General features: G+C 42.6%; 2 protein-coding genes across 3 annotated transcripts in view; both read left to right on the top strand.

Moving 5' to 3' along the window:
* The window catches only part of KAT6A (lysine acetyltransferase 6A), a 103,495-nt gene extending 80,798 nt beyond the window's left edge, over nt 1-22,697 (top strand). For both annotated transcript variants that reach the window (XM_043893246.1, XM_043893245.1), the window contains exons 10-17: nt 4,510-4,651; nt 6,278-6,439; nt 7,470-7,563; nt 9,384-9,615; nt 10,322-10,562; nt 11,670-12,302; nt 14,932-15,244; nt 17,249-22,697. In XM_043893246.1, coding sequence (XP_043749181.1) covers nt 4,510-4,651; nt 6,278-6,439; nt 7,470-7,563; nt 9,384-9,615; nt 10,322-10,562; nt 11,670-12,302; nt 14,932-15,244; nt 17,249-19,896 — 4,465 coding nt within the window. In that variant the 3' untranslated portion in view covers nt 19,897-22,697. The remainder of the gene's footprint in view (nt 1-4,509; nt 4,652-6,277; nt 6,440-7,469; nt 7,564-9,383; nt 9,616-10,321; nt 10,563-11,669; nt 12,303-14,931; nt 15,245-17,248) is intronic.
* On the top strand, nt 290-731 carry LOC122687700 (40S ribosomal protein S15a-like). Its single transcript, XM_043893265.1, has one exon. It carries the CDS (start codon nt 305-307, stop codon nt 656-658), a length of 354 nt encoding a protein of 117 aa, XP_043749200.1. The 5' UTR covers nt 290-304; the 3' UTR covers nt 659-731.
* Nucleotides 22,698-26,119: the final 3,422 nt, after the last annotated feature.

Here is a 26,119-nt window from a genome sequence, read left to right as displayed (position 1 = left end):
CAGCAAATATATTCAAGACCGTACAGTTTATGAGTGGTAGAACCAGGATGTAATCCCACGTTTCTCTTAACATGTAGCTGTAACTTTTAACCACTGTGCATGACTGCCCCATATAGCATTGATATCCAGATTGATCTCAGGTGGCTTGTACCATAATCTTTGACTTAAGGTGTATTTGGTGTAATTTCTAGTGTGTTAAAATTTTACTATTGACCTATTATAAAAGCCACACAAACTGCTGCTATCTTGGGCAATGTTCAAAAGCCACAATAGGCTCTTTCCGCCATCTTTCCGTGCCGCCAGAATGGTGCGCATGAATGTCCTGGCTGATGCTCTCAAGAGTATCAACAGCGCTGAAAAGAGAGGCAAATGTCAGGTGCTTATTCGGCCGTGCCCCAAGGTCATCGTCAGGTTTCTAACAGTGATGATGAAGCATGGTTACATTGGTGAATTTGAAATCATCGATGATCACAGGGCTGGGAAAATTGTTGTGAACCTCACAGGCAGGCTAAATAAGTGTGGAGTGATCAGCCCCAGATTTGATGTGCAACTCAAAGATCTAGAAAAATGGCAGAATAACCTGCTCCCATCCCGTCAGTTTGGTTTCATTGTACTGACAACCTCAGCTGGCATCATGGACCATGAAGAAGCAAGATGAAAACATACAGGAGGGAAAATCCTTGGATTCTTTTTCTAGGGATGTAATACGTACAAATAAAATGCCTTAGAGGGGGGAAAAAAAAAAGCCACAATAGGATGAGTATTTGCATTATCCTAGAAGTAAGGGAACCAATACAACTGCAGCCCAATCCTGACTTCAGAGATTGTGGTATCCATGTCATGGGTGACTTTAAAGTAAATGTCAAGTGTGGGGGCTATACCCCCATGATGCAGCTAGTCAGAGTGACCATACCCCTCCTCAGTAGTCAGGGCCGAGGTTCTCTCAGAGAGAAGATGGCAGAAGCAGCACTCAGCAGTGTTTAGGTCAGGGAGCATTCCTGATTTCAATAACTGCACTTCATTTCCTGTAATCTGATGTTTTTCCTATTTGATATATTTTTTCAATGAGAGAACTGCAACCGTTTGTACTCCTACTAGAAGAAATATTTGAGCTTTTCTAGAGTTTTATGGAATGATTCCCATTAGACTAACAGTGTCATCCCAGTAGGCTTGGTTTTAATAAAGTCAGAGGCTTTTAAAATACAAAGGATCATAAGAGACTATGACAGACAGCTGTATGTCAATCAAATGGACAATCCAGAGGAAATGGAAAAGTTCCTAGAAATGAACAATCTTCCAAGGCTGAAGCAGGAAGAAATAGCAGATGTGAAAAGACCAATTACCAGTAATGAAATGGAATCAGAAATAGAACAACCATCAGCAAACAAAGCTCAAAGACCAGATGGCTTTATAGGTGAATTCTACCAAACATTTAGTGAAACGGTAGCACCTGTCTTTCTCAAACTATTCCAAAAAATAGCAGAGGAAATAGCGCTCCCAAACTCATTCTATGAGGCAAGCATCACCTTGATACCAAAACAAAATAAAGATACCACAAGAAAAGAAAATTATAGGCCAGTATCACTGATGAACATAGATACAGAAATCCTTAACAAAATACTAGCAAACCAAATGCAACAATGTATTAAAATGATCATAAGCAATGATTAGAAATAATAATAAAGTGAGGTTTATCACAGGAATTCAAAGATTCTTCAATATCTGCAAATCAATCAGTGTGGTACAATACCTTGAAGAACAGTATTAACAAGTTGAAGGATAAAAATATTGTGACCTCAGTAGATGCAGGAAAAGCTTTTGACAAGATTCAGCATTCATTTATGATAAAAACTCTGCAGAAAGTGAGCATAGAGAGAGCACCCATAATAAAGGCCTGTATGATAAGCCCACAGCTAATTGCATACTTAGCTGTGGAAAGCTGAAAGCATTTCCTCTCAGATCAGGAACAAGACAAGGAACAAGACCACTTTTATTCAACATAGTGTTGGAAGTCCTAGCTATCACAGTCAGACAAGAAAAAGAAATAAACAATCCAGATTGGAAAGGAAAAAGTAAAATTGTCACTGTTTGCAGATAACGTGATACTATACATAGAAAGGTCCTAAAGAAGCCACAAAAAACGTTTGGAGCTCACTGATTTGGTAAAGTTGGCAGGGTACAAAATTAATATGCAGAAACCTGTTGCATTTCTATACACTGACAGTGAACTATCAGAAAGAGAAATTAAGGAAAGGGTCTCATTTACCATTGCATCAAAAAGAATAAACCTGCCTAAGGAAGTAAAAGATCTGTACTCGGAAAACTGTTAGACATTGATGAAAGAAATTGAAGATGACATTGAAATTGAAGAAGACAAATTGAAAGATATGTGTATAGATTGGAGAAGTTATTGTTAAAAATGACGATACCATGCAAAGCAATCTACTCATTCAGTGCAATTTCCTATCAGATTACTCAGGGTATTTTTCATAGAACTGGAACAAAAATTTTCAAATTTGTATAGAAACACAAAAGACCCCAAATGACCAAAACAGTCCTGAGAAAGTAAAACAGAGCTGGAGGGTTGACTTAGACTATGTTACAAAGCTGCAGTATTCAAAACAGTGTGGTGCTGGCACAAACACAGACACAGAGGTCAGTGACACAGAAGAGAGAGCCCAGAGATAAACCTGGCACTTACGGTCAGTCTGTGATGGACAGAGCAAGAATGTACAGTGGGGGAAAGTCAGATTCTTCAGTAAATGGTATTGGGACGATTGGACAGTTACACGTAACAGAATGAAACTCGACAGTTTTCTTAAATCATGTCAGAGATAGATGGTTTAAAGTCCTAAAGATAAGACCTGAAACCATAAAATTCCTAAGAGAAAATACAGCTGGAACACTCTTTGATATAAATTGGAGCAGGTTTTTTTTTTTTAATCTGTCTCCTAAAGCAAAGGAAATAAAAGCAAAAGTGAACAAATGGAGCCTAATTAAACTTAAAAACTTTTGTCCTGTGAAGGAAACCATTGACAAAATGAAAAGACAACCTACTGAATGGGAGAAAATGCTTGCAAGTGATATGATCAATAAGGGATTAATACCCAAAATATATAAACAGAATTGTTTTTGTTTTTTTTTTCCTTCAGCCTCAGTACTTATTTATATGAGAGAAGACACAGTATATTTGGATTATATTTCTTGTCATTGTATCATCCATTGTTTTCGTATATGCAGTTTTTGTTTTAGTATCAGATCTTAGCATGCTTACCAGTTTTGGACACAGTTTTCAGGATACAGGGGAGCCTCTGTGCTGAGGATACATGGGATGTGTGTTTATCATAGAGAGCCATACAGTCTTCTCAGTCCAGGGTAAAATACTTACAGAAACCACTGGTTTTTAGTTTAGGCTATGTTCCTTCTGTGGCTTTATGAACTGACCTAATCACTTTAGTAGGGCTTCCCCGGTGGCTCAGTGGTAAAGAATCCGCCTGCACTGCAGGAGACGCGGGATAGGTTGCTGAGTTGGGAAGATCCCCTGGAGGAGGAAATGGCAACCCACTCCAGTATGCTTCCCAGGATAACCCCATGGGCAGAAGAGCCTGGCGGCCTATGGCCACGAGGTCGCAAAGAGTCAGACCTGACCGAGCACACTTGCACGCACAGTCACTTTGTTGCCTAGCTCCTGAGCACAGAGACGTTGTAAGGGAGAGGCCTGACAGACCACTACCAAAATAGCAAGTGTATTGGATAAATGTAAGTTATTATATAAATATAACAAAATATATGAAGAAACAACTAGAAATTTTATTTCAGTCATTGAAAATAGACCTTTGAGGTACAGGATTTAATGTCATATTTAACTGGAGAGAAAGCCAGAATTTCAGAGTAGAAGGAAGGAGGTAGTGTAGCATGTCCTAACTTGAAAAAACATTTTCCGTATTATAATTTTATACTTAAAAATATGTACAAAATCTGCTTTTACAATCCCCACTATATGTCCATCATACTCAGCCTCTGTACCTAGTGTACCTAACACAGGGTCTGATAGTGTTCAATACATGTTCATTTTCTGAAATTAATGAATGATCTAATAAAGGAAGAAAGAATGTACAGCTTAACAAAATCTTCACTTACTGGTGTGTTCCCAAGGCAGACTTTGCTTTCTACTTATTGGAGATCATCAAGGAGGATAGAAGGTGAGATTTTCATGGCTGTCTGGTAGGTAACTTTAAAAGACGACAAGGATCAGTCTACTAGGAAGATCCCGGGATTGTGTGAATTGATTCCCACCCCTGCCCTCTTGCTGTTGATTAGTTGGATCCTGTTATCCAAATAAGTTTTATCTTTGATTTTTGTGTTTCCTTTTTTAAAAATGTGATTAATGGGAATAATGATACGTTCTTTACCTTTTTACCTGGGTGGTAATGAGAAAGAATAAGAGTGAAAGTTTAAAATCTTATAAAATATAAAGCCCTCTTGTTTGTGTAATTATTTTTTTTACAGGCTGCCTAAGTTATATCTCTGTGAATTCTGTCTAAAATATATGAAAAGTAGAACTATTCTGCAGCAGCACATGAAGAAGTGTGGATGGTTCCATCCTCCTGCTAATGAGATTTATAGAAAGAATAACATTTCTGTTTTTGAGGTAAAGTAGAAGATCTTTGGTAGTTGTCTTCCTATCCGTTTCAAACACAGCACCCCCTGTGCTTTACCCGTTTGCACAGCTTGATTTGTTTGGGAAATGTTTTACTGTTGTTCACTCACTATGGAGTCAGTAGTTCAGCTCTATAGGAGAGAAGCAGAATTAGGTCAGTCTAAGTGGTACCAGTTCACAAACTTGATCTCTGAATAAACTATTTTATATTTCATTGAATCAAAGACATCAGTTGTAACATATTTTATATTCCACTCAGAAGGTAAAAGTACTGCAAATTATGTGAGAGAGAGAGATATATATATATATATATGACTCCATTTGATTTTTTAATGCCAACAGATTTTACTTTTGTATAGATATGATAAGATTATGTCTTAGACTCTATGAAACATGGCACTTAAAAGATTTCTACTGCTCTATTTAAAGGAATATTGTGTAAAGGTATATATGTAATAGCTGTAGTAAATCCTAATAATATTTCCTGACTTCATCATGACTGTTTGACTTACGCTTCATCTGTGATTCTGTGTTGTTAATAGTGGTTTTTAATTTCTTGATCTTGGTTCTGTGGTTTGATTGCCCAACTATTAATTGAGTACCTGCATGTGCTCAGTTCTGTTAATTCCGATGATGATAGACTTTCAGGTTGTCAGGATCTGCTCCATCTCTCACTTTCTTAATCTTCCCAGAGCTTTTATTTTAGGTGAGGAATAGAGGAGCTCTTGACCTTTCAGGGAGGGAAAAGGTGTTTTGTACAGTAAATTGCTTAAATTGCTAAAGAAGTTGCAGTCTTTTTTTTTTTTTTGCCCACACATTGTGGCTTCTGGGATCTTAGTTCCCCAACCAGGGGTTGAACCCCAGACCCTTAGCAGTGAAAGTACACAGTCCTAAGCACTGGACCGCCACGGAGTTTCCAGAAGCTGCAGCCTTAAGATGTCAGTGTCTCTGGGTCTGATGCAAGCAGTCATTGGCGTGTTCATGAAAGAGCACACCCTGCAGGGGTGTTGGGAGCATAGAGCTTCCTTCTCCTGCTCCTGGCCAACCAGAGTCCACGAAATACCTCACTTGCCAGGTTGCCGCCAAGGGAACCTGCTCCTTGCTTTTGACAATAGATAATAATCCCTCAAGGAGCTTTATTTAGGGGGGAACCTCATTTTGGCAGTCAGATTACATTGCTTCTGGCTGCTGGCACAAGTTAAACTATTGTTTTACTTTGTTTTGCTTAACAGATGTATTTTAGAAGAGGTTACATTTAGATCTTTTGTTGAATTACATACTTTTAAAAATACATCAGATCAGCTTGCCATCTGAAGGATTCCTGTAGTCAGTCTTTTTATAAAAGCAAAATGCTATTTTGAAAATGGCCATCACCTCCTTGTCTAGCCTTTTTTTGTGCTTTGTTGAAGTGCAGTGTTTTGTGTATTTAGTTGTCTTAAAGTAGCAGACACTGTACTCTGCCATTTCAAGAGACAGCTTCCAGATCCATTGTGTTCTGAGAGTTGCCAGCTTTTCCTGGGCTGCACTGTGGGTACTCACAGGCGCTCTTTGCTGACGTGTGTTATTCTAGAATTAAAGAGACACCACGCTGACTGTTTTGTCTGTTTTTTCCTCTAGGTTGATGGGAATGTGAGTACCATTTATTGTCAGAACCTGTGTCTCTTGGCAAAGTTGTTTCTTGACCACAAAACACTCTATTATGACGTGGAGCCATTTCTTTTTTATGTTCTAACCCAGAATGATGTCAAGGGCTGCCACCTTGTTGGCTACTTTTCTAAAGTAAGTATACAGCTGAAATCTGTCTTGAGTGCATGTGGCAATGTGAAACAGTCTCGTTGTCATTAGGAGGCTTACAGGACGCAGCCCCTGCTGGGGGCCATGTAGCTTTCTGGAGAGGGAAACGGGAGGACCCCTGAGACCCTTGCCAGGTGCCAGCAGGTGCCTAGTAACGCCCAGCAGACTGTTCTCTGCTGGGAACGTGGAGCTGCTGCTCACACCCCAGAGGGAAAGCTTTGCCGTGGCTTCTGCTCCCGTGGTGATGATAGGTGGAACTTGTGACATAAACAGAGTCATTACCTGTCTGAGTTCTTTCTCTGTTTAAATCTTCTCTTCCCAATTTGAATGTTAAGCATAGAAGGAAGAATTTTTAAGAAGCCATTTTTATTAAAGGATACATTCTCTCCTTCAAGTTTCCATTCTCTTGAAGAGAAAAAAAAAGTTTCTTTTGTTGTCAGACAACATAAAAGATGCAGTTTTACTTAAGAAAGCCCGTGATAAAATCTAACTGTATAAAAATAGTTAAGTGAAAAGCCCTAGTTGTTAGTAGGCTGTTTCAATAGTTGAATATAATTGGAAATATATTGCTTTGTTTATAAAGGTGTATTTATACCCACCGTATGTAGCAGCAAAGCAGGGCTACAGTAAAAGGAACTTGGGAGTCGGTGATGAACCGTCCCACTTCTAGGGGCCACACTGACGGCAGTGTTTGTGGCTTTGCAGATCAGTCAGGACTCGGATTCCTCTGCTCATCTCAGGCGTTGACATGCTGTTTTTGAGTTGCAGATGGTGTTGGGTGGCATCACTTCAGTTTATGTTTTTCTCTAGGGGATGGTTGCTTTGTGGGGAATGCCAGGGACTTAACACTGTCCTCTCCCTCTCAGAGGGGTACTTTCTTGTTGATGTGCATTGCTAATCCCAAAGGACCAGGGCTGTGGTTTTGATTGTTAATCTTTGTTTCTTAAAAATTAACACTAGTGGTTAGTCTTACCAGCCTGTTGTTTTAAAACTAGGCTTTTGTTTTCTTTACCAGGAGAAGCACTGTCAACAGAAATACAACGTTTCCTGTATAATGATTCTTCCCCAGTACCAACGCAAGGGCTATGGGAGGTTTCTCATCGATTTCAGTAAGGATTATAGTAACGTAACTGCTCATTGTATCTTCTGTGGACTTTCTTTTGGTTGGACATGAAGTATTTTTAAATTGCTAATATTAGATACGAGTTTCTATGTGATTTATAGCAAATAGTTTTAATTTGCAGCTATTAATTTACAGTGGAACTTAGTTTTATTTAATGCAATAATTCTGTCTCACAACAATATTACAAAGCTTTGCAGAACTACTTAAATTAGCACTAATGAAGAAGTGCAGCACCTGCCCTATTTTTCTTACCCAGTTATCTGAGAAATGTGTACATTGCGTTTTAGTTACAGGCTCTACTGTAACTAAAATATCGATGCACCTTTAAAAATGATAGAAGTAAATGATAGGGTAAATAATGTAATTTGAGTTAAAAATTGAAAGCTAACTGTTCTAAAAAGGTCATTGTGGAACTTGCATTTTGTTTTATACATTGATAATCTTGCTTTGAAAGTAAATGTGTATTGGAGGTAAATTTTCTATTAATTCCTGGAGAAGGAAATGGCAACCCACTCCAGTATTCTTGCGTAGAAAATTCTATGGACAGAGGAGTCTGGCTGGCTGCAGTCCATGCGATCGCAAAGAGTTGGACATGACTGAGCACACATGCCTTCTGTTGATTATGAGATAGTGGTATTGGAGGGAGTATTTTCCCTCAGATATTTGCTCAAAATAGTGATGTTTAAAGGAATACTTTCAGAAGTAATGGAAAAGGATTCTGATAGGCAGTTCTTCTAAATATCAGATGATTACATTTCTAGTGTTAATTCTCTCACATGGACCAGTGAACCTTATTCTACTTAGCCTTAGACTGTGTCCCTAACCATATTTAATTGGAAATATGTGCCAATATGTGACACAGTATAACCACCATATGTGGTTATTTTTTACATTTTCCTGTGTTTTTCTTCCAACTAGTAGTAGAGGATAAAACACACACTGTTTCCTTTAGTATCAATATATTGTTTTGAAATAGAACTCATGATTGGATGTGTTACGCCATTAAATAGAAGAGTTAGGTCTTTTTTTTTTTGAGCTATACAAACAATAGTCTATATGATTATAATGTTTGTTTTTATTTTAAAACTTTTCCTAATGTAATATATTTTCCCACTTTACCATTCTTAGATGGATATTTTCTTTGATGACAAAATGCTACCTTTTTCTGCCATCTCCATTTTTGATACTTTCCCTTAGAGTTTATTCCTTTCTTTTCCTGCTCCATGCATTAGACAGTAAGACAGAATAATACCACCACACACAGTAATGCTGGCATGCTGACATTCTTGCTTTTCAAGAATTAGGGTGATGAAATTAGGGTGATGAAATACAGAAATTGTCGTATAGGTCCCTCATAGAACCTCAGTCTTAGGATTATGTGAAAACTTGAAGGCAGTCTTCCAGTGTGCAAACAAGTAGTTCTGTTGCCATCTAGTGGCCCAAATAAAACATGCAAGGATGGTTTCCCCCATCATACATTGAGGCAAAAAGCGTTCTTGCTTCGATCTTATCTGTGCAGCCTATTAATATGAAGTTCTGATTTTTAACAGTTTGAATATTCTAACAATGTGATTTATATTAACTATAAACAAAGTAATACTAACTCAATGTCCAGAGTATATAAATTGTGTAATCTTCTTGCAAATTTGTTTTCAAGTAATTTTGTAATTTTGTTCTTGAAGGAATTAGCTTCTGAAATTATAGCCTATAATACTTGGATTGATTATATGGAAGAAGGGCTTTTATTTTTGTAAACTGCCATCTTTTAGGCTCTCTGACATATTTGTGATTTGGGGGTTTCTTTAGGTTATTTGTTATCAAAGCGTGAAGGCCAAGCAGGGTCTCCAGAGAAACCGTTATCCGATCTAGGTCGCCTTTCCTACATGGCTTACTGGAAAAGTGTAATATTGGAGTGCCTTTATCACCAAAATGACAAGCAAATCAGCATTAAGAAGTTGAGTAAGTTGACTGGAATCTGCCCTCAAGACATTACTTCCACACTCCACCACCTTCGAATGCTGGACTTCCGGAGTGACCAGTGAGTATTACACCCCTTTGTATGACCTGTGAAAGGTGATTAGGTAGAGGTGCTGGGATCGGGCAGCCAAATTATCGGTTAAAGTGCATGAACTGACGGAAGTGGTGTACCTGGTGATCCTGAGACATCATTTTCCTTTATATATTTTATACTGTTGACCATTTTTTAAAAAACTTTTTTTCTAGTCTTCTGTCTAACTTTCGGACCTAAGCTACTGAATCTGTTATTTATTGGAAACACCTTCACAATACAAGTAACAGCTGCAGAAATAGTATCAACTAAAATACACAAATATGGTATGGAAATTTGATTAATTTCCATACAGATGGCACAGAATGAGCTACAGGTCAGAGGAAAGACAGCTTACCTGTCTAGTGTGATGCAGAAAAGGTCACAAAGAAAGGAGGCATCTGGGCCAGAACGATGGAGAACAAAAGACAGAATGCAAGAGAATAGCAGAAGTTTCAGAGGTGGGAAGTGTGAGATAGGAAGTGACTGAAACAGCTGCTTCCATCGCTCTAGTTGGATGTGAAGTCTTTATCCAGCTTCATGTTTCTGAGCCATCTCGGTGGTGTCTTTCCAGGCAGGCTTTTTGTGAAGCATTTATCTGCTCTCATTTCCAGGGCTTTCTGGGAGTGTAGCTCCATATTCATTGTTGGTACTCCTGCTGCATCGTTGATTGCTATAAACTTTTCTCTGGTTTCAGATTTGTGATTATCCGCCGGGAAAAGCTTATCCAGGATCACATGGCAAAGCTTCAGCTGAATCTGCGGCCTGTAGATGTAGATCCGGAGTGTTTGCGCTGGACTCCTGTCATAGTCTCCAATTCTGTTGTCTCAGAGGAGGAGGAGGAGGAGGAGGAAGAGGAGGAGGAGGAGGAGGAGGAGGAAGAGGAGGAAAGAGAGCGGGAAGAGCGTCAGAGCCAGGAAGGAGAATTGGAGCCAAGTGTAAGGGCACGGGCAGTCCCCGGTGTTGATAACAGAAGAGCATGTGTTGGTTTTCTGAAACCAGTACTGTAAACTCACATTAGAATTTTCAAGTTTATTTCAGTGATAGAAATTTCAGGAAGACTGGGTTTTGTTTACTTATTTGTATATTTTTAAGCCTTATATCATTAGGAAACCTTCAAATTTGTTATATTGTGTTATGAGTATTTATCAGAGTGCCTATAAGCAGCTAAGTTTGAAGCTGTATAGAAATTGAGGAATCTGAATTAAATTTAAATCTGACCATTGTTTAAAATGAAGACTCATTTTCCTTAAAACATTAAGGAAATAATGTAAACAGTGCATATTTTCTAATAGAGCACTAAACAGTTCAGTGTCTTTAGCCATTAAAAGGTTAATGAAGGTACTACATCATTTTCAACATTTTTCTTCATGTGATGCTTACTTTTCTCTGTTCTTTTTTTTTTAAAGCAGTGCTTTCATCCTTTAAAACTCTGTTTTCTGTTTTGATAGACATAAATAGTTTCAATGCCCCCTGTTTAGTGTAATTTTCCAAATAAAATTAAGTATTCAGAATAAAATAAGTCAAAATCATTCCAGAAATTTTCTTTGATTTTTTGAGCATCCTCTTTCTCTTGCCCACACCCCAGAGTTTGTCTTCTCTCTGTTTCTAAATTTCTGAGAAATTTCATGAACTGTCTCATTTAACATTTACTAGATTATAAGAAAAATAATAGTCACTTTGTTTACTATTTGCATAGTGGTTAAGAGTACTGGCTCTTGGATCAGACTGCCTGGGTTTACATCCCAGCTTCTTCATTTGCTATTGCATGGCCTGGGGCAGATTACTTACATGTTCTGTGCCTCAGTTACCTCATTTGTAAAATGGGATATAATAATAATATTTCTCATAATTGGCGTGGATTTTACCCATATAGCTTTTAAAACAGTGCCTAACACACAAGAGATATTTATGTTAAGTATTAAATAATGTTATCTTTGAGTGTTATCTGTTTTCTTACCTCAGCATTTAAAAGGCCAGAATAGGAGATGTAACCAAATATAAGACTGAAAATTAACCAGCATGGTTTTATTTTCTAAAATCAGGTGGGGAAGTCTGCATCTCGCGAGAACAAAGAACAGGATTCTTACACTTCAGTAGAAAGTGAAAAGAAACCAGAAGTTGCAACACCAGCCAGTACCACTCGTTTGAGCAAACAGGCCCTTCCCCGGGACAGCCTTCCTGCCAACAGTCAGCCACCTCGGCGAGGCCGCTGGGCGAGGAAGAACAGAAAAGCCCAGGAACGCTTTGGTGATAAGGACCCGAAACTGCTCTTGGAGGAGACGTCAGCCCCCCAGGAGCAGTACGGAGACTGCGAGGAAAAGTCAGAACCTTCCCAAGAGCAGTACTTAGAGAGCGAGGAGCCGTCGGCGGCCTCCCAGGAGCAGCCGAGCCAGGACGGGAAGCCGGACGGGCCCAAGAGGAGACCCAGCGAGGGGCTTGAGCTCTGGCGAGGCCCGCCGAAGAAGAGCCCTGAGCCCCTGAAGTGCGGGCTGCCTGACGCCCACGACCGGCTGCCCCGTCGCTACAGCGAGGGTCGCTACTGCGAAGGCCGCTACGCTGACGGGGACCGCCCCGCGCTGCGGGGCTGCAGCGAGAGCAGCGAGGAGGACGGGGAGCCCGAGAGCCCCCGGTCCAGCTCGCCCCCGGTGCTCACCAAGCCCACGCTGAAGCGGAAGGTGGGCCCCGCCCCGCCCCGCCCCGCCCCGGGGCTCTGAGAGCTCGGGCGGGAGTCCAGTGTGTTAGCCTTTGCGCTGCATGCCCAGTGTCTCCTAGCCTGTGAGCTTCCCAGTGAGCACGTGTGATGTGCACTTGGCTCCTCTGCTTCATGAGTGTTCACCTGGGAGTCACACTTAAGGGCTGATAGGCTGTTTCCAGCTTGCTAGTTTAATTTCAAATTATGACTTCTTAGGGATTTAGAAAATCCCCGGGGGACTTCCCTGGTGTTCAGTGGTTAGGACTTTCGCTTCCACTGTGGGGACCGTGGGTTCAAACCCTGGTCGGGGAGCTGAGATCCCGCAATCACAAGGCCAAAAGCCCGAATTAGAAATGTTTCTATTAGAAAAAGAGGCCGCACACCCCGTGGTTGCATGGGCTGTGGGCATGACAGTGCCCGGATGCTCGGAGTGAGGCCTGTCCCCTCGCCCTGACGGCGCTGTGTCCTGCCTGGGTCTCTCTCCTCTTCAGCCCTCTGTGGTTTCACTTAACTTTGTTTTCAAAGTATTTTCTAAACTATATTTCATCATCTTGCAAAGTTTGAATAACCAGATTATTGCTGAATGCTATGAGGTGGTAGTCACGGATCTTTTAAACCATATACCAGAGATCTCCCAAACTGTGGCATGAACTTTAAACATACCAGCCAGGCCGAAGTGCGTCAGCTCTCTGGATAAACCACCCTGGACTAGAGAGGTGGCAGCTTTCACCCAGAGCAATAAAATCATCCTTCCCCTTAGCAGAGCCTTGGGGAAAAAAAAAAAGATAGGGCTATTTATAGAAAAAAAAAAGCTTTCCATTTTAGGAACAGTTTTAGATTTACAGATTTATCGCGAAGAAAGTATGAAGAGTTCCTATATTCCCCATACCCCGTCACTGCTATTACTGACCTTTTCCCTTGATGCTGCACATTGGTCACAAATAGTGAACCAGCACAAATACATCATTAACTGGAGCCCACACTTTGTTCAGATTTCCCCCCGGCTCCCCAGGATACCGCCCAGCACACCACACACACTGCCTTTAGTTGTCATGTCTTTTTAGGCTCCCTGGTTGTTGGTGACAGTTTCTCGGACTCCTTGTTTTTGATGAGCTTGTCAGTTTTGAGGAGTACTTGCTAGATATTCTGTAGAATGCCCCTCGTGGTATGAAAACAGGGTGACATGTTTTGGGAAGAAGGCCACAGAGGTAAAGTGCCATTCTCATCACTTCATAGAAGGGTGTCTGCCGTCAGGCACGCCAGGACCAGATACAAGGGCGTTTGCTGTCAGTGTGACTGCTCCCTGTTGACGTTCGCGTCAGCCCATCGCCTGACCTCCGCGCCTCAGGCTTGTCAGGCTTCACTCGCGAGCTACTGCCTTTTTCAGGCCCCTTTCTATACTGTGCTCTTTGGAGGGAGGTCACTGCCTGCAGCCCATACCTAAGATGCAGGACGTTATACTCTGCTCCCTAAGAGCAGAGTATCTGTGTTAATTACTTGGAATTCTGTTTGGGAGAGTTACCTATTTTCTCCTGTTTCTTGTCATATCCATGTGGCCTCATAGATACTTACTTTCATGCCCCAGTCCTCGGATCAGCCATTTCTCCTCAGAGCAGGGCCATGTTTAACCTCATTTGAAAAGCTGTGTTCTCAGCTAGAAAGACTAGTAAGTTTAAAGTGGAGAAAAATTGATTAATCTGCTGTTCATTATGTGACTGTGAAGAATATATCTTTGCCATCCTAGGCTTATGTTGCCTTTTTATGAAATAAAATTATGCTCTTTCCCTGTGTAAAAAGAGAATATTATAACAGGCAGTGAGTACATGTACAGGATACTTGTAAAGTTTTGAAGAAATTCACTTGACTAGGAATCGCAAATGATTTTATAGCCATTTCTTTACTGACTGGATGTGACCTTAAAGCAAGTCCTATAAACCTTTCTGGCCTCTGTAGAATGAGGGGATTGAATTAGATCAGCTTTGGTAGTATATGATATCATTTTGTGATATCTATTATGTGATTTGAGATGTTACATCAACCGTAGTCCAGAAGTATTTCTAATGTGCCACGTCCCAACACCAGATTTATTTCTGTAATGCGCGCTAACACCAAGGAGATCTATACCGACTCCATATCCCCATGCTCCACTGTACCTCTGTGGATAGCGCATGACAACGGTATACGGCCTTCCTGGTGCTTCTGCTGACATGCACAGTGGAGCTGTGAGATGTACAGTGTTTTATTTCTTTTTTTCTCTTTTGAGGAAAAGAGAAGATACTAGCCTCTATGTCATTTCAGTATTGAAATAGGCTGCTTCCTAGGGTACTAAATGTAACTGGACTGTTAGGGGAATGACTCTTTAGGCATCTACTTTTTACTCTGTTCTTTTATAAAGTTGTATTCAGTGATCCTTTTTATATCTATGACACTTTATGTATATATAGTATCTTAACTATGGTATTTTGAAATAATGTTCAAAATGTGTTTTGGCAAACAGCATACTCATTTGATACGTACTAATTCTGTCAGGTTTAAAAACTCTTAATCATGTTATTAATGGAAATGATGGTGTTCATTACCGTAAATAAAATGCTTCTCTCTCTTTTAAATAGAAACCAATTCTTCACCGAAGGAGGAGAGTGCGAAAGCGCAAACACCACAACAGCAGTGTGGTCACAGAGACCATTTCTGAGACGACGGAGGTCTTAGACGAGCCTTTTGAAGACTCTGACTCCGAGAGGCCGATGCCGCGATTAGAGCCAACGTTCGAGATTGATGAGGAGGAGGAAGAGGAGGAGGAGAGCGAACTCTTCTCTCGAGGGTACTTCCATCGCTTGGCCTCCCAGGACATTCTCAGGTGTCGGTCTGATTCGAAGAGGAAGTCTAAAGATGAAGACGATGATGAAGAGTCAGATGATGCTGATGGTACGTTGCTTGTTGTAGTTTCCTGGTTTTGAAAGATACAGCGGTGGTAGCTGCAAAGCCTCCAGCGAAGAGGGTGAAGGGCAGATGACTCGCTGAGCAAGTGCAGGACGACTTGCAGCCTCTGTAGAGCTGTATCGAGTGGGCTTATACTCAGCTTCTGCCTTAGTTCTCTGTCCTTTTGTCAGAGTATTTTTTCCCAGTTCCCCCATAGCACCTGTTTTTGCCTTTGCAGAAAGTAATCTTGCTGTTTGGAAATTGTTCTTTTTGCCTAGTCCTTTCTTGGCCATTATGTGTGTCTTTGGTTAATGGGTAGACGAAACTTAGTGTGAAGAAGATAGTTAATAACCCTCTACTGGAGTGTGCAGTCTACAGACCTGGCCTGTTCTGCTAATTGTGTATGCTGAGTGCTTAAAATAGGCACTCAGTAAATACAGTTAAATGACTAAGTGCTTAGAAGTGGCTCTCAAATAAGGTCAGATTCCTGTAAATTGGACTTGCTTCAAATCTGTTCCTGAATCATATCTGTAATATGTCTTACTCAACGAGTAGTAGTAAATTTCTAATTTAAAGGGTAACAATACCTCAAAATAAGTTAAATGTTATGGCATAGCTAAAAATCCAGTGATTAGACTGGTTGTTGTTTCCTCTTTAAAGATGAAAAGAAGGGGCTCATATATGACTTGGGTCCCAAACTAGTTCACATTGTTGCCCAAATTTCCTGCCTTGTGCTGTGTGGCCTCCTTGCTGGGGTCACACTGAACCTGCTTTGCTTTGCTGGGCGAATTTGAAGGAATTGCGTTCACACTTGGTGCATAAACCTATAGCTTTTATGTACTGACTAGTTGGGCTTTTAAAAATAAATTCACTCAATTTCAAATCTAGTAGACAACTTGCATTTTCTTCAGTCTCACATCTTTGTATAATCAATACTTTTAATGTAGTGATGACTAAGTTTTTTGCTTTATGGTGCATGATTTTGCAGAATTTTATTGTGTTTTGAGATACGTAACTAGGAAACTAAAAATTTATTTTGTAAAGAATGTGGCACTTTTGCAGAATTCTGTCTTATATCATCATAGATTAAAATAGTATCCTCTAAGTTCCTACTGAATAGAATTTTCTCTAATGTAGCCATTTCCTTTGTTTATTTTCAGGTTACTACTGGTAACTATACCTTTTTAGTCCCACCAGTTCTATCCCCCACCCCCTAAAAAAATACCTGTTCCTACCTTGCTCGTCTTCTTTTTAAAAATTAATGGGAAATGTGGATGTACTTAATGTCCCACCAAACTGTACACCTAAAAATGTGAAAATGGTAAATTTTATGTTATGAATATTTTATAGTTTTTAGAAAAAGTGATGGTGAGAAAGTGATGCTAATATCAAATTTATTTCTAGTAAACCCTTTGCTTCAGGTCAGTATTTGTCCAGGACTACATGCCTTGCAACTCTTTTTACACAAACACAACACTGGCCGGGAAGTGTTCCTGTAGGATTCCTCAAACATGGCCTGGAGTAGTTGGCTCATGATATTACCTGAAGTAATGATTTTGTAGAAACTAAGAAAACCAAAGCATAATATAAATGGGGGTGGGGGGTGGGGTGGGATAAGTGAGATGATATGTAACTTACATGGTAAAGACAGCTTGTCACAAGTAGCTGTGAAAACTACTAGTATTTGTGTCCTTATAAATCTATCTCCATTTTTTAAATGATGATATTGAGTCTTAGGGTAACTTCCCAAACATGTGCAGTTGGCTTTGATGATGCATTTGAACCTAGTGAGTGGACCAGAATTCTTTTTCTTGTTCTGCCAGTTCACTGTGTGACTTCAGAGGGTATCATGAAATAGGTTTTTTCTTTAGATTCTTAACTTAAAAATGAAGATAGTCAGGAGTTTGGGGTGATAATAAAATCATTTCTGTTGTACCTGTGGGCTCAGAAAAAGGCACTAGGAAATAAAAGATCCTATAATTTATTTTATTTTTTATCCTTCCTGTGCAGACACTCCAGTCCTAAAGCCAGTGTCTCTCTTGAGAAAATGTGATGTGAAGGACGCTCCACTTGAGCCAGATACATCCACGCCCATGAAGAAGAAGAAGGGATGGCCCAAGGGCAAAAGCCGCAAACCGGTTCACTGGAAGAAGAGACCTGGGCGCAAGCCAGGCTTTAAGCTGAGTCGCGAGATGGTGCCAGTGTCTGCTCAAGAGTCCGTCGTTGAGCCTATTGTCTCCCTTCCTAAAGCGGGACGTAAATCCAAAATGGAAGAGAGCGAAGAAACTGTTGAACCAAAAGAAGACTTGCCTTTAACGGAGGAAAGGAAGGAAGACGAGGAGCTGCCCCTGGAAGCCGAGGAGGTCGAGGAGGGGGAGGAGGAGGACACCACCAGCAGTGACGTCAGGGCGGCCTCTCCCGCCGACGCCAGCAGCCCCGAGGCCGAAGCCAAGGAGCCCGAGGCCGGCGAGGACGAGGAGAAGCCCCGCGTCCCCGCAGAGCAGCGGCCGACGGAGGAGGCGCCGCAGGAGCTGGCCAGGCAGGAGCCCGAGGAGGAGGAGGACACGGCCGCGGAGACCAACCAGAGCGAAGACCACGATGCGGACGACGAGGACGACGGCCACCTGGAACCCGCCAAGAAGGAGGAGGAGCCGGGGGAGCCGCCGGCGCGGGAGGGCGTCAAGGAGGAGCCTGGCGGCCGGGAGGCTTTTTTAGATCCTAATGTGCAGGGCAGCGGGGAGAACCCGAAAGACAAGGAGGAGACGGAGCCGGATTCCGAGGAGGAGCAGACTTCCCACGACGCGTCTGTGGTGTCGGAGCACATGCCGGGCTCTGAGGACGACCACGAGGAGGACTCGCGCTCGAAGGAAGAGCTGCTGGAGCTGAAGGAGGAGGAGGAGATCCCACACAGCGAGCTGGACCTGGAGACGGTGCAGGCCGTGCAATCCCTGACGCAGGAGGAGCGCGGCGAGCAGGAGGGCGCCTACCAGGACTGCGAGGAGACGCTGGCTGCCTGCCAGACGCTGCAGAGCTACACGCAGGCCGACGAGGACCCGCCGCTGGCCCTGGTGGAGGACTGCCACGCCTCGGAGCACAACAGCCCGCTGTCCTCCGTCCAGTCCCACCCCAGCCAGTCGGTGCGCTCCGTCAGCAGCCCCAGCGTGCCCGCCCTCGAAGGGGGCTACACCCAGATCAGCCCGGAGCAAGGATCCCTGTCCGCCCCGTCTATGCAGAACATGGAGACCAGCCCCATGATGGACGTGCCTTCCGTATCCGACCACTCCCAGCAGGTGGTGGACAGCGGCTTCAGCGACCTGGGCAGCATCGAGAGCACCACGGAGAACTACGAGAACCCCAGCAGCTACGACTCCACCATGGGCGGCAGCATCTGTGGGAACAGCTCTTCCCAGAGCAGCTGCTCCTACGGCCTGTCGTCCTCCAGCAGCCTCACCCAGAACAGCTGCGTGGTCACCCAGCAGATGGCCGGCATGGGCGGCGGCTGCAGCCTGATGCCGCAAAGCAGTGTCCCGCCCGCCGCCAACTGCGGAATCAAGTCCCCGCAGAGCTGCGCCGTCGAGAGGCCTCCCAGCACGCAGCAGCCTCCGCCGCCCCAGCCGTCGCAACAGCCTCCGCCGCCACAGCCTCAGCCGCCAGCCCCGCCGCCGCCACCGGCCCAGCCCCCGCCCCCGCCCCCGCCGCCGCCCCAGCAGCCGCAGCCCCCGCCCCCGCCCCAGCAGCAGCCCCCTCTGTCGCAGTGCAGCATGAACAACAGCTTCACGCCGGCGCCCATGATTATGGAGATCCCCGAGGCCGGCAGCGCGGGGAACATCAGCATCTACGAGCGCATCCCCGGGGACTTCGGGGCCGGCAGCTACTCCCAGCCGTCGGCCACCTTCAGTCTGGCCAAGTTGCAGCAGCTGACCAACACCATTATGGACCCCCATGCCATGCCTTATAGCCATTCTCCTGCTGTGACTTCCTATGCAACCAGTGTTTCTCTGTCCAACACGGGACTGGCTCAGCTGGCTCCATCGCATCCCTTAGCGGGGACCGCTCAAGCACAAGCCACCATGACGCCGCCCCCGAACTTGGCCTCCACCACCATGAACCTCACGTCCCCTCTGCTGCAGTGCAACATGTCTGCCACCAACATTGGCATTCCCCACACTCAGAGGCTGCAAGGGCAGATGCCCGTCAAGGGGCACATCTCCATCCGCTCCAAGTCGGCGCCCCTGCCCTCCGCGGCGGCTCACCAGCAGCAGCTGTACGGCCGCAGTCCGCCCGCGGTCGCCATGCAGGCCGGCCCGCGTGCCTTGGCTGTGCAGCGTGGCATGAACATGGGGGTGAACTTGATGCCCACCCCTGCCTATAATGTCAACTCCATGAATATGAACACCCTGAACGCCATGAACAGCTATCGAATGACCCAGCCCATGATGAACAGCAGTTACCATAGTAACCCGGCCTACATGAACCAGACAGCACAGTATCCTATGCAGATGCAGATGGGGGTGATGGGGGGCCAGGCCTACCCCCAGCAGCCTATGCAGCCGAGCCCGCACGGAAACGTGATGTACACGGGACCCTCCCATCACAGCTACATGAACGCGGCGGGCGTGCCCAAGCAGTCGCTCAACGGACCTTACATGAGAAGATGAGCAAGACGGACTTGCAGTTCAGAACCTAAATATATATAAATAAAGGAACCTTTTATACTGACAAACCAGAGAAAAATGGACCTTTTTTCCAGTTAAAATATTGCTGTAGATTTAGAGGAATTTTTCTTTGGTTTATTTTATTTTTTAGAAAACCTGGTCTTCTCTTTTTTGGGGGGTTCCTTTTGTTCTGGGTTTTGGTTTTCTTCACAATCTTGAACATTTTACAATAGAACTCATCTAAAAACGGATTTGGGGATAGGGGAAACATGCACAGAAATCTTTTCATAATTAAAAAGAGCCTTACTTTCTTTACACGCCACATGGACAGAATTTGTGTAAAAGTGAATTATCTGTATTTTATTTTAAATTGTATGTTTCCCCTCAAGTGTTTGCAGCTCCCAGTGTCGTCATTTTTAAATGTTACATATACATCTCCAGGGTTAGCCAGACCCTTTTCCTCCACACCCAGCCTTTCATTCCCTACTTCATTCCAGCAGGAGGCACTTATGGGAGACTCGGACGGGGACATGGAGAACAACCCAAGCTCCTTAAACTTATTATTATTGTTAATATTATTATTATTATTATTAATAAAGCGAGGCAGGAAAATGCTTCTCCTCCTAAAATCCCCTCCACTCCCTACACATACACACACGCGCACACACACACCTCTCGAAACCTTTCCCCAAGAATGTTTCTTTATAGATGGACTTCATTGAAATGTTTGTTTTTCTTAGATCAAGTGTAATATAATTTTTTAAAAACTACTCCCACTCAGCACTCAGAGACACAAAAATACTGTAAGTCTCAATTAACAGCAGAATCTCAGAGGAAAGCTGTTTGCAATCCTGATACAGCCTTGGAGGAATAGATGGTCAGTTAACAATCAAAAGAGGAACGTAACCTCTTGTTTTTTTTAACCACCTGGTGAATCAGCCATACGCACATAATTCCACGCAGCCTCTTGATTTTAGTACATACCTTGAGACTCTTAAGGGTCTCGATTCTCGAGCCTTCCTGACTCTGATGAAAGTGAACAGCAGACCCCGGTGATTTGGCGATGAGCCTCTGACATCCTCATCTGAAGGGTTGGCGGGTGACTACACCGTCAGTGACTTGAGAAATACCTAACTAACCTTTGACACTGTTTACTTCGTGTTGGGAGAGATGACGCAGATAGCATGTTGTGAGGGAGACTGTGGTGTGAGTCTTATAGCTACTACAGTGATAACATGTGATAACATACCTCTATAGTTTTCCTTCGTCTTTTGAGATCCTGAGTCCCCTCCCCTGTGAATCGGGATGCGCGGCCCCTCGCCCGGGAGAGGCTGAGAAGAAGAGAGATCGACCCACCACCAGCATAGTCGGGCAGATCTGGACAGCAGGGTTTTAGCAGGCTCCTATGTTACTCCCAACTTCATTCTCTTTTCTCTTGTGCAGCCAGTTTGCCCATTCTCTTCTTGTCACTTGCTCCAGGGATAGGTAAAAAAAAAAAAAAAATACATATATATATATATAAAAGTATATATATGTGTATATATATATACATATATATGTTCCATCATTAGAAGATGGACACTATTATACCACTTGGTATGTGCAGTCAAATATCCAAAAGGGGGAAGAACTGCTTAAAGAAATACCTGTAAGCATTAAATTCTCTCCTTTATTTGTACATTTTATATAGATAAATTTTTGAAGTAACAAATTAGGCATTAAATTTTTTCAAATGCACAGGTTTGTTGGGTTTTTTTTAATATATATACATATATACACTTTAATTGACTTTCTCAATTAAACGTGTTAGGTAGGTCAAGGCAGAATTCCACCTCTTCACCGCTGTCTGAGCATTCTGAGCATGTGCAAGGCTGAGTAGGACCCAGTCTCTGTATATACCGGTCCGGCCCCCAGTCCTCTCTCTGTAGAACGCGCCCTTGTGCTGGCCTCTGCCGACTCTTCAGCGCTTTCATTGCTTCCTGGTTGGGGCGGGACGGGGTGGGTGGGGAGGGAGGTGTCTTGGGAGGAGGGTGGGTCAGGGCAGAAGGAGAAGCTGTTGAAACGAGGGCCGTGAATTCAGTTTCTGTTGGTTTGCGGTTGTGTTTGGTTTTGTTTCTTTTTAAAAAAAAAAACAAAAAAAACCAATTTTCAATCGGGCAGCTCCCTTTTTCCACAAGCCTTTTTGTGACTTTAGAACTATTGTAGAGAAAATGTTCTTTTCTATATTATAAAAGAAATTATCCAACACAGTAATATTGGTACCTGTCATTTTTTCACTTCTGTTTAAAAAAAAATGTATTTTTAGCAAGATAACTTGGGTAATCTTCTAAAAAAAGAAATTTAAAAAACTCACTGTTAGTGACTTTGATGCCTTTTAAAATAAGAGCTTTTTCATTTCATTCCATCTTTAAAATTTTTTATCTTTGTTGTAGAATATTAAAAACTATTTTAAGAAAGATAAAAATTCTCTTTAAAGAGATCTCTAGAGTGTGTGAATAGAGCTCCAGATGCCTCTAAAAGCCGCATGTACAAATGAAGCTAAGTCTATTCCTGTCTGTTTATATTTGCTTTTCCTGTTTTGTAACCTCTTTGTACTTTGTTCATGGTGACTTGTAAGCTACGGGGAAGGGGTGCCTAGATGCCTTCGTACTTCTCCATGTCACGCGCTCCTGGGCCAGCCGGCCTCCTTCCTCTCCTGTATGTAATATCACTTTTTTTTTCCCCTTTCTAGCAAGTACTTTCAAAAGAACTCTGTACATTTTAACATTAAAAAAAAAAAATAAATTATGTTGAGCCATTTTGGATGTCTGTCTTGCATGTGGAATTTTTCTCCCAAGTGCTTCCAATTCTCCAATTCTTTTTCTACACACACACTCAGGATTATTAGCCTTTTCACACGCCTCTTCAGCTAGCAAGTATAAGTGTATGACCTTTGCTTTGAAATTTCAGTTTTGATTCAAATAATGTGTTTCAGTTCCAAGAATACAGTTTTCCCTTTTCCAAAGAAAATGGAATCATAACCTCACTTTGGTGGGTTTTTTTTTGGGGGGGGGGGGGACCCATTTGAAAAACTTTTAAAGGGATTGTAATTCATCCAACCAAAAAAAAAAGACATACAAACTCAGAAACAAGTAGCTCCCGGACTTGGAACAAAGTGGTGTTTTTTCTCATCTTAGTTGACCTGATTGTGTAATCTAGGAAGGTTTGCCAGAAATCCGGGTCATAAACATCAATCATTTTTTTGATATTTTCTGAGTTATTGTTCTCGCTTCTCATCTAAGAATTTTGGGTATAAGGCAGATTCCAGAATCAGATTTGGCTTTGGGAGACTGACAGCTGTTTGGGGTAGGGAGGTGAGACAGATTCAGGTTTCATGCCCTCCTCACTTGATCTGATGCCCTTTGCCGCTGAGTTAGGAGTTTAGGAAGTGGACGTTAATCGTGTTCATAGAAGACATTTGTTCTACACTTTGTGCCATGGGAGTTTTAGGCTGTGTCATCTCCAGAAAAATAAATGTGTTTTTCTTTCTCCCCCTGATTTGCTTGCTTCAGTAGTCACAACTTGGAGCCGAGGTTGTCACTGCACTTCGCAGTTAGTAGTGAATTGTCTCAAAAACATATACTGCCTTTGCTACTGCAGACTCCCTGCTTAAAGTGATTGCAGCATGCAACAATTCTGATGTTTTTACCAAGAAGATAAGTGACCAAATAGGCTTCTTTTAAGTGTGAGCGACCCCCACTGCCTATCACGTGTAAAACTGGAGTAGTTCCCTGTGTAGCCAGCTCCCAAGTGATCAGGTGAGGAGGGCCTCTCTCTCTTCTTGGCCATCTGGCCTTTTCACTCTCAGCAGGTGGGTGAGGGAGAAAAGGGACCACAGCCTCGACGACTGTGTGGCCGAGCGCCTTGGTCCGTCCCTAGAGAATCTGCTGCCGCGCCTTCCCTTCCTCGGGTTCCAGGAACCCTCGTCCCACGCAGTCTCCCTGAGCATCCCAGGTGGACCGGCCCCTCTGTCGTGCGGGGACAGCCACGTGTCCTGACGGAACGTCGGGGGCCGGGGGGACAGCTCCAGCTCCTCCGGTGAGAATGACTGTTGCAGGGTGTCCCTGGGTCACCCTGCAGGACGTGGTGTCTTTTGTCGTCCTCTCGGTTTTTCATAAAGATGACAATGGGAAAGCATGGTGAAAAGCGAAAAAACTGATTGTTGTTGGCCCTGTCGTTCGCCCTGCAGGGGAAACACAGGCGGTGGCGGTGGGGAGGAGCTCCATACTCTTCACGTAACTTACATCTCAAAATTCAAGCGACACATTCTGTATGTGAGCTCAAGACCCTGCACAATGACGTTTATATTGTCAAATGTCTGTAATTATTGAGTGTGGTCATCCAATTAAAAGCCAAAATTCCCCCAAACCAAACCCGGCTCATCTGTTAATAAATTTCTGTTAAGGGGCAGGTTGGGTTTGTTATATGAGTCGGTGTGATTACCTAACTCAGCCCAGATCCATGGATTTGCTTTGTAGACTGACAGCTACAAATTGGGCTAAACTGCAATGCCTTGCTACATCAATAAGGAGCCTAAAGACTGGTATGCATATTACATAGAAACCTCAGAAAGGCGGCAGGTGTAATTTTTGCCTGAAATAAGGGAAGCCATGGAGTATGGTGGGCTTTGGCTTTCTGAACTCTTAAAACAGGAGAAAGACATAGGGAATTGTTTTCCTGCAACTGTTCTGAATAAACTTTTTGAGAATGAAAGATACATTCTTGTTAGCAAGAAGAAAATGTTCTAACATTTAACTCTATACTAACAGACATTTCTGAAAGCCTCATTTAAGTGACATAAAAAAAAAGTTAAACATTCTCTAGGGTGACATGTTCATTTTTAACCACTTTTAGTCTATACACGCACAAAGAGCAAGCAAAGGCAAGCAGGTGAACTGAGATAAGCGCATTGGCTGTGCCTATACCAGAGAACTACAGCTGGGACTCCCCGGGGTTTCTATGAATATGCGTCATAAAACTTACATCCGGTTAATGCCTCGAGACCAGCCATTCAGATCACCTTTCAAGTGATTTACATTGGCCTTAAAGAGATTTTTGAGCCTCAGAATCTTCTATTTTTGAAAATGTCATTTAAAGCCCTTCAGCTGTTATCCTAAGTTCAAAGTCTCTTGTGAACAAAGTAAAAAAAAACATTGGTACACAAAACCTCTTTGCTAGGACCAAGGCTCTGCCTCATGTACAGGCAAGCTCTAATTGTTTAATTGATGTATTCCATTTAATAACATTGGTTGATTTCATTTTCTTTTTCAAAGAAAGTAGAAAAAGCAGCTGTAGTCAATTATGTCAAAAGGACTGAATTTGATAGTTTTCCAGAGAAACTGAGAGCAGTTGTGTGTTGACTAGGAGACGGTGACAAAGGCTTTGCTAGAGGCAAGGACCTCTTGCAAAAATGGAATAATTACACAATTAAAAAAAAAAAAAAGATTGTCCAGCTCCTGTTTAAGGGGAAAAAAAATAGAATTGACTAGAATCCCTAACTTGGCATCCCCGAAAGTTTTTTTTCCTTAATATATGTATAGTATTGATGTATCGTTCACTTACAATGTTTCAGGGGCATATCAAGGTGATCCAGTTATACACATATATTATTTTTTAAATTATTGTCCATTATAGTTTTTTTTTAAAAGATATTGACTACAGTAAACCTTTGTTGCTTGCTGCATAATCTATTTCGTCCTTCATGGAAGGAAAGTCTTGAATCTGAAACTGGACAGTATGAAATATTGGAAGAACAACCATGGAAGGCCGAGAAAGAAATTCTATTAGAATCACCAAGGAAAACAAAGCCAAACCGATCGCAGCCAGCCGCTACAGCCTATCCTGGTTATTTCTCTGGGGCTCCAAGGTATTTTATTCTCTTTTGGTGTGATTGTGAATGGGCTCGCTTCCTTGGTTTATCTTTCTGATGGCTGTTAGTGTACAGAAATGGAACAGATTTCTATACGTTTTGTACCCTGCAGCCTTACTAAATTCATCGATGAACTCTCGTCTTAGTAGTTTTCTGGTCCATCTTTAGGGTTTTCATTTCATTTGTAAACAGTGACAGTTTTACTTCTTTTCCAATTCAGATTCCTTGTATTTCTTTTTCTTGTCTGCTTGCTGCAGCTAGGACTTCCAACACTATGTTGAATAGAAGTGGTGAGTGCGCACCCTTGTCTTGTTCCTG

The sequence above is a fragment of the Cervus elaphus genome, chromosome 32 (genome assembly GCF_910594005.1).
Source record: "Cervus elaphus chromosome 32, mCerEla1.1, whole genome shotgun sequence".
NCBI lineage: Eukaryota > Metazoa > Chordata > Mammalia > Artiodactyla > Cervidae > Cervus > Cervus elaphus.
Note: the sequence above shows the minus strand (reverse complement) of the source record. Positions and strands in the feature narration are given on the sequence as shown.

Coding starts and splice junctions, on each gene's coding strand:
- LOC122687700 (XM_043893265.1), top strand. CDS start 305: ATGGTGCGCATGAATGTCCTGGCTGATGCTCTCAAGAGTATCAACAGC.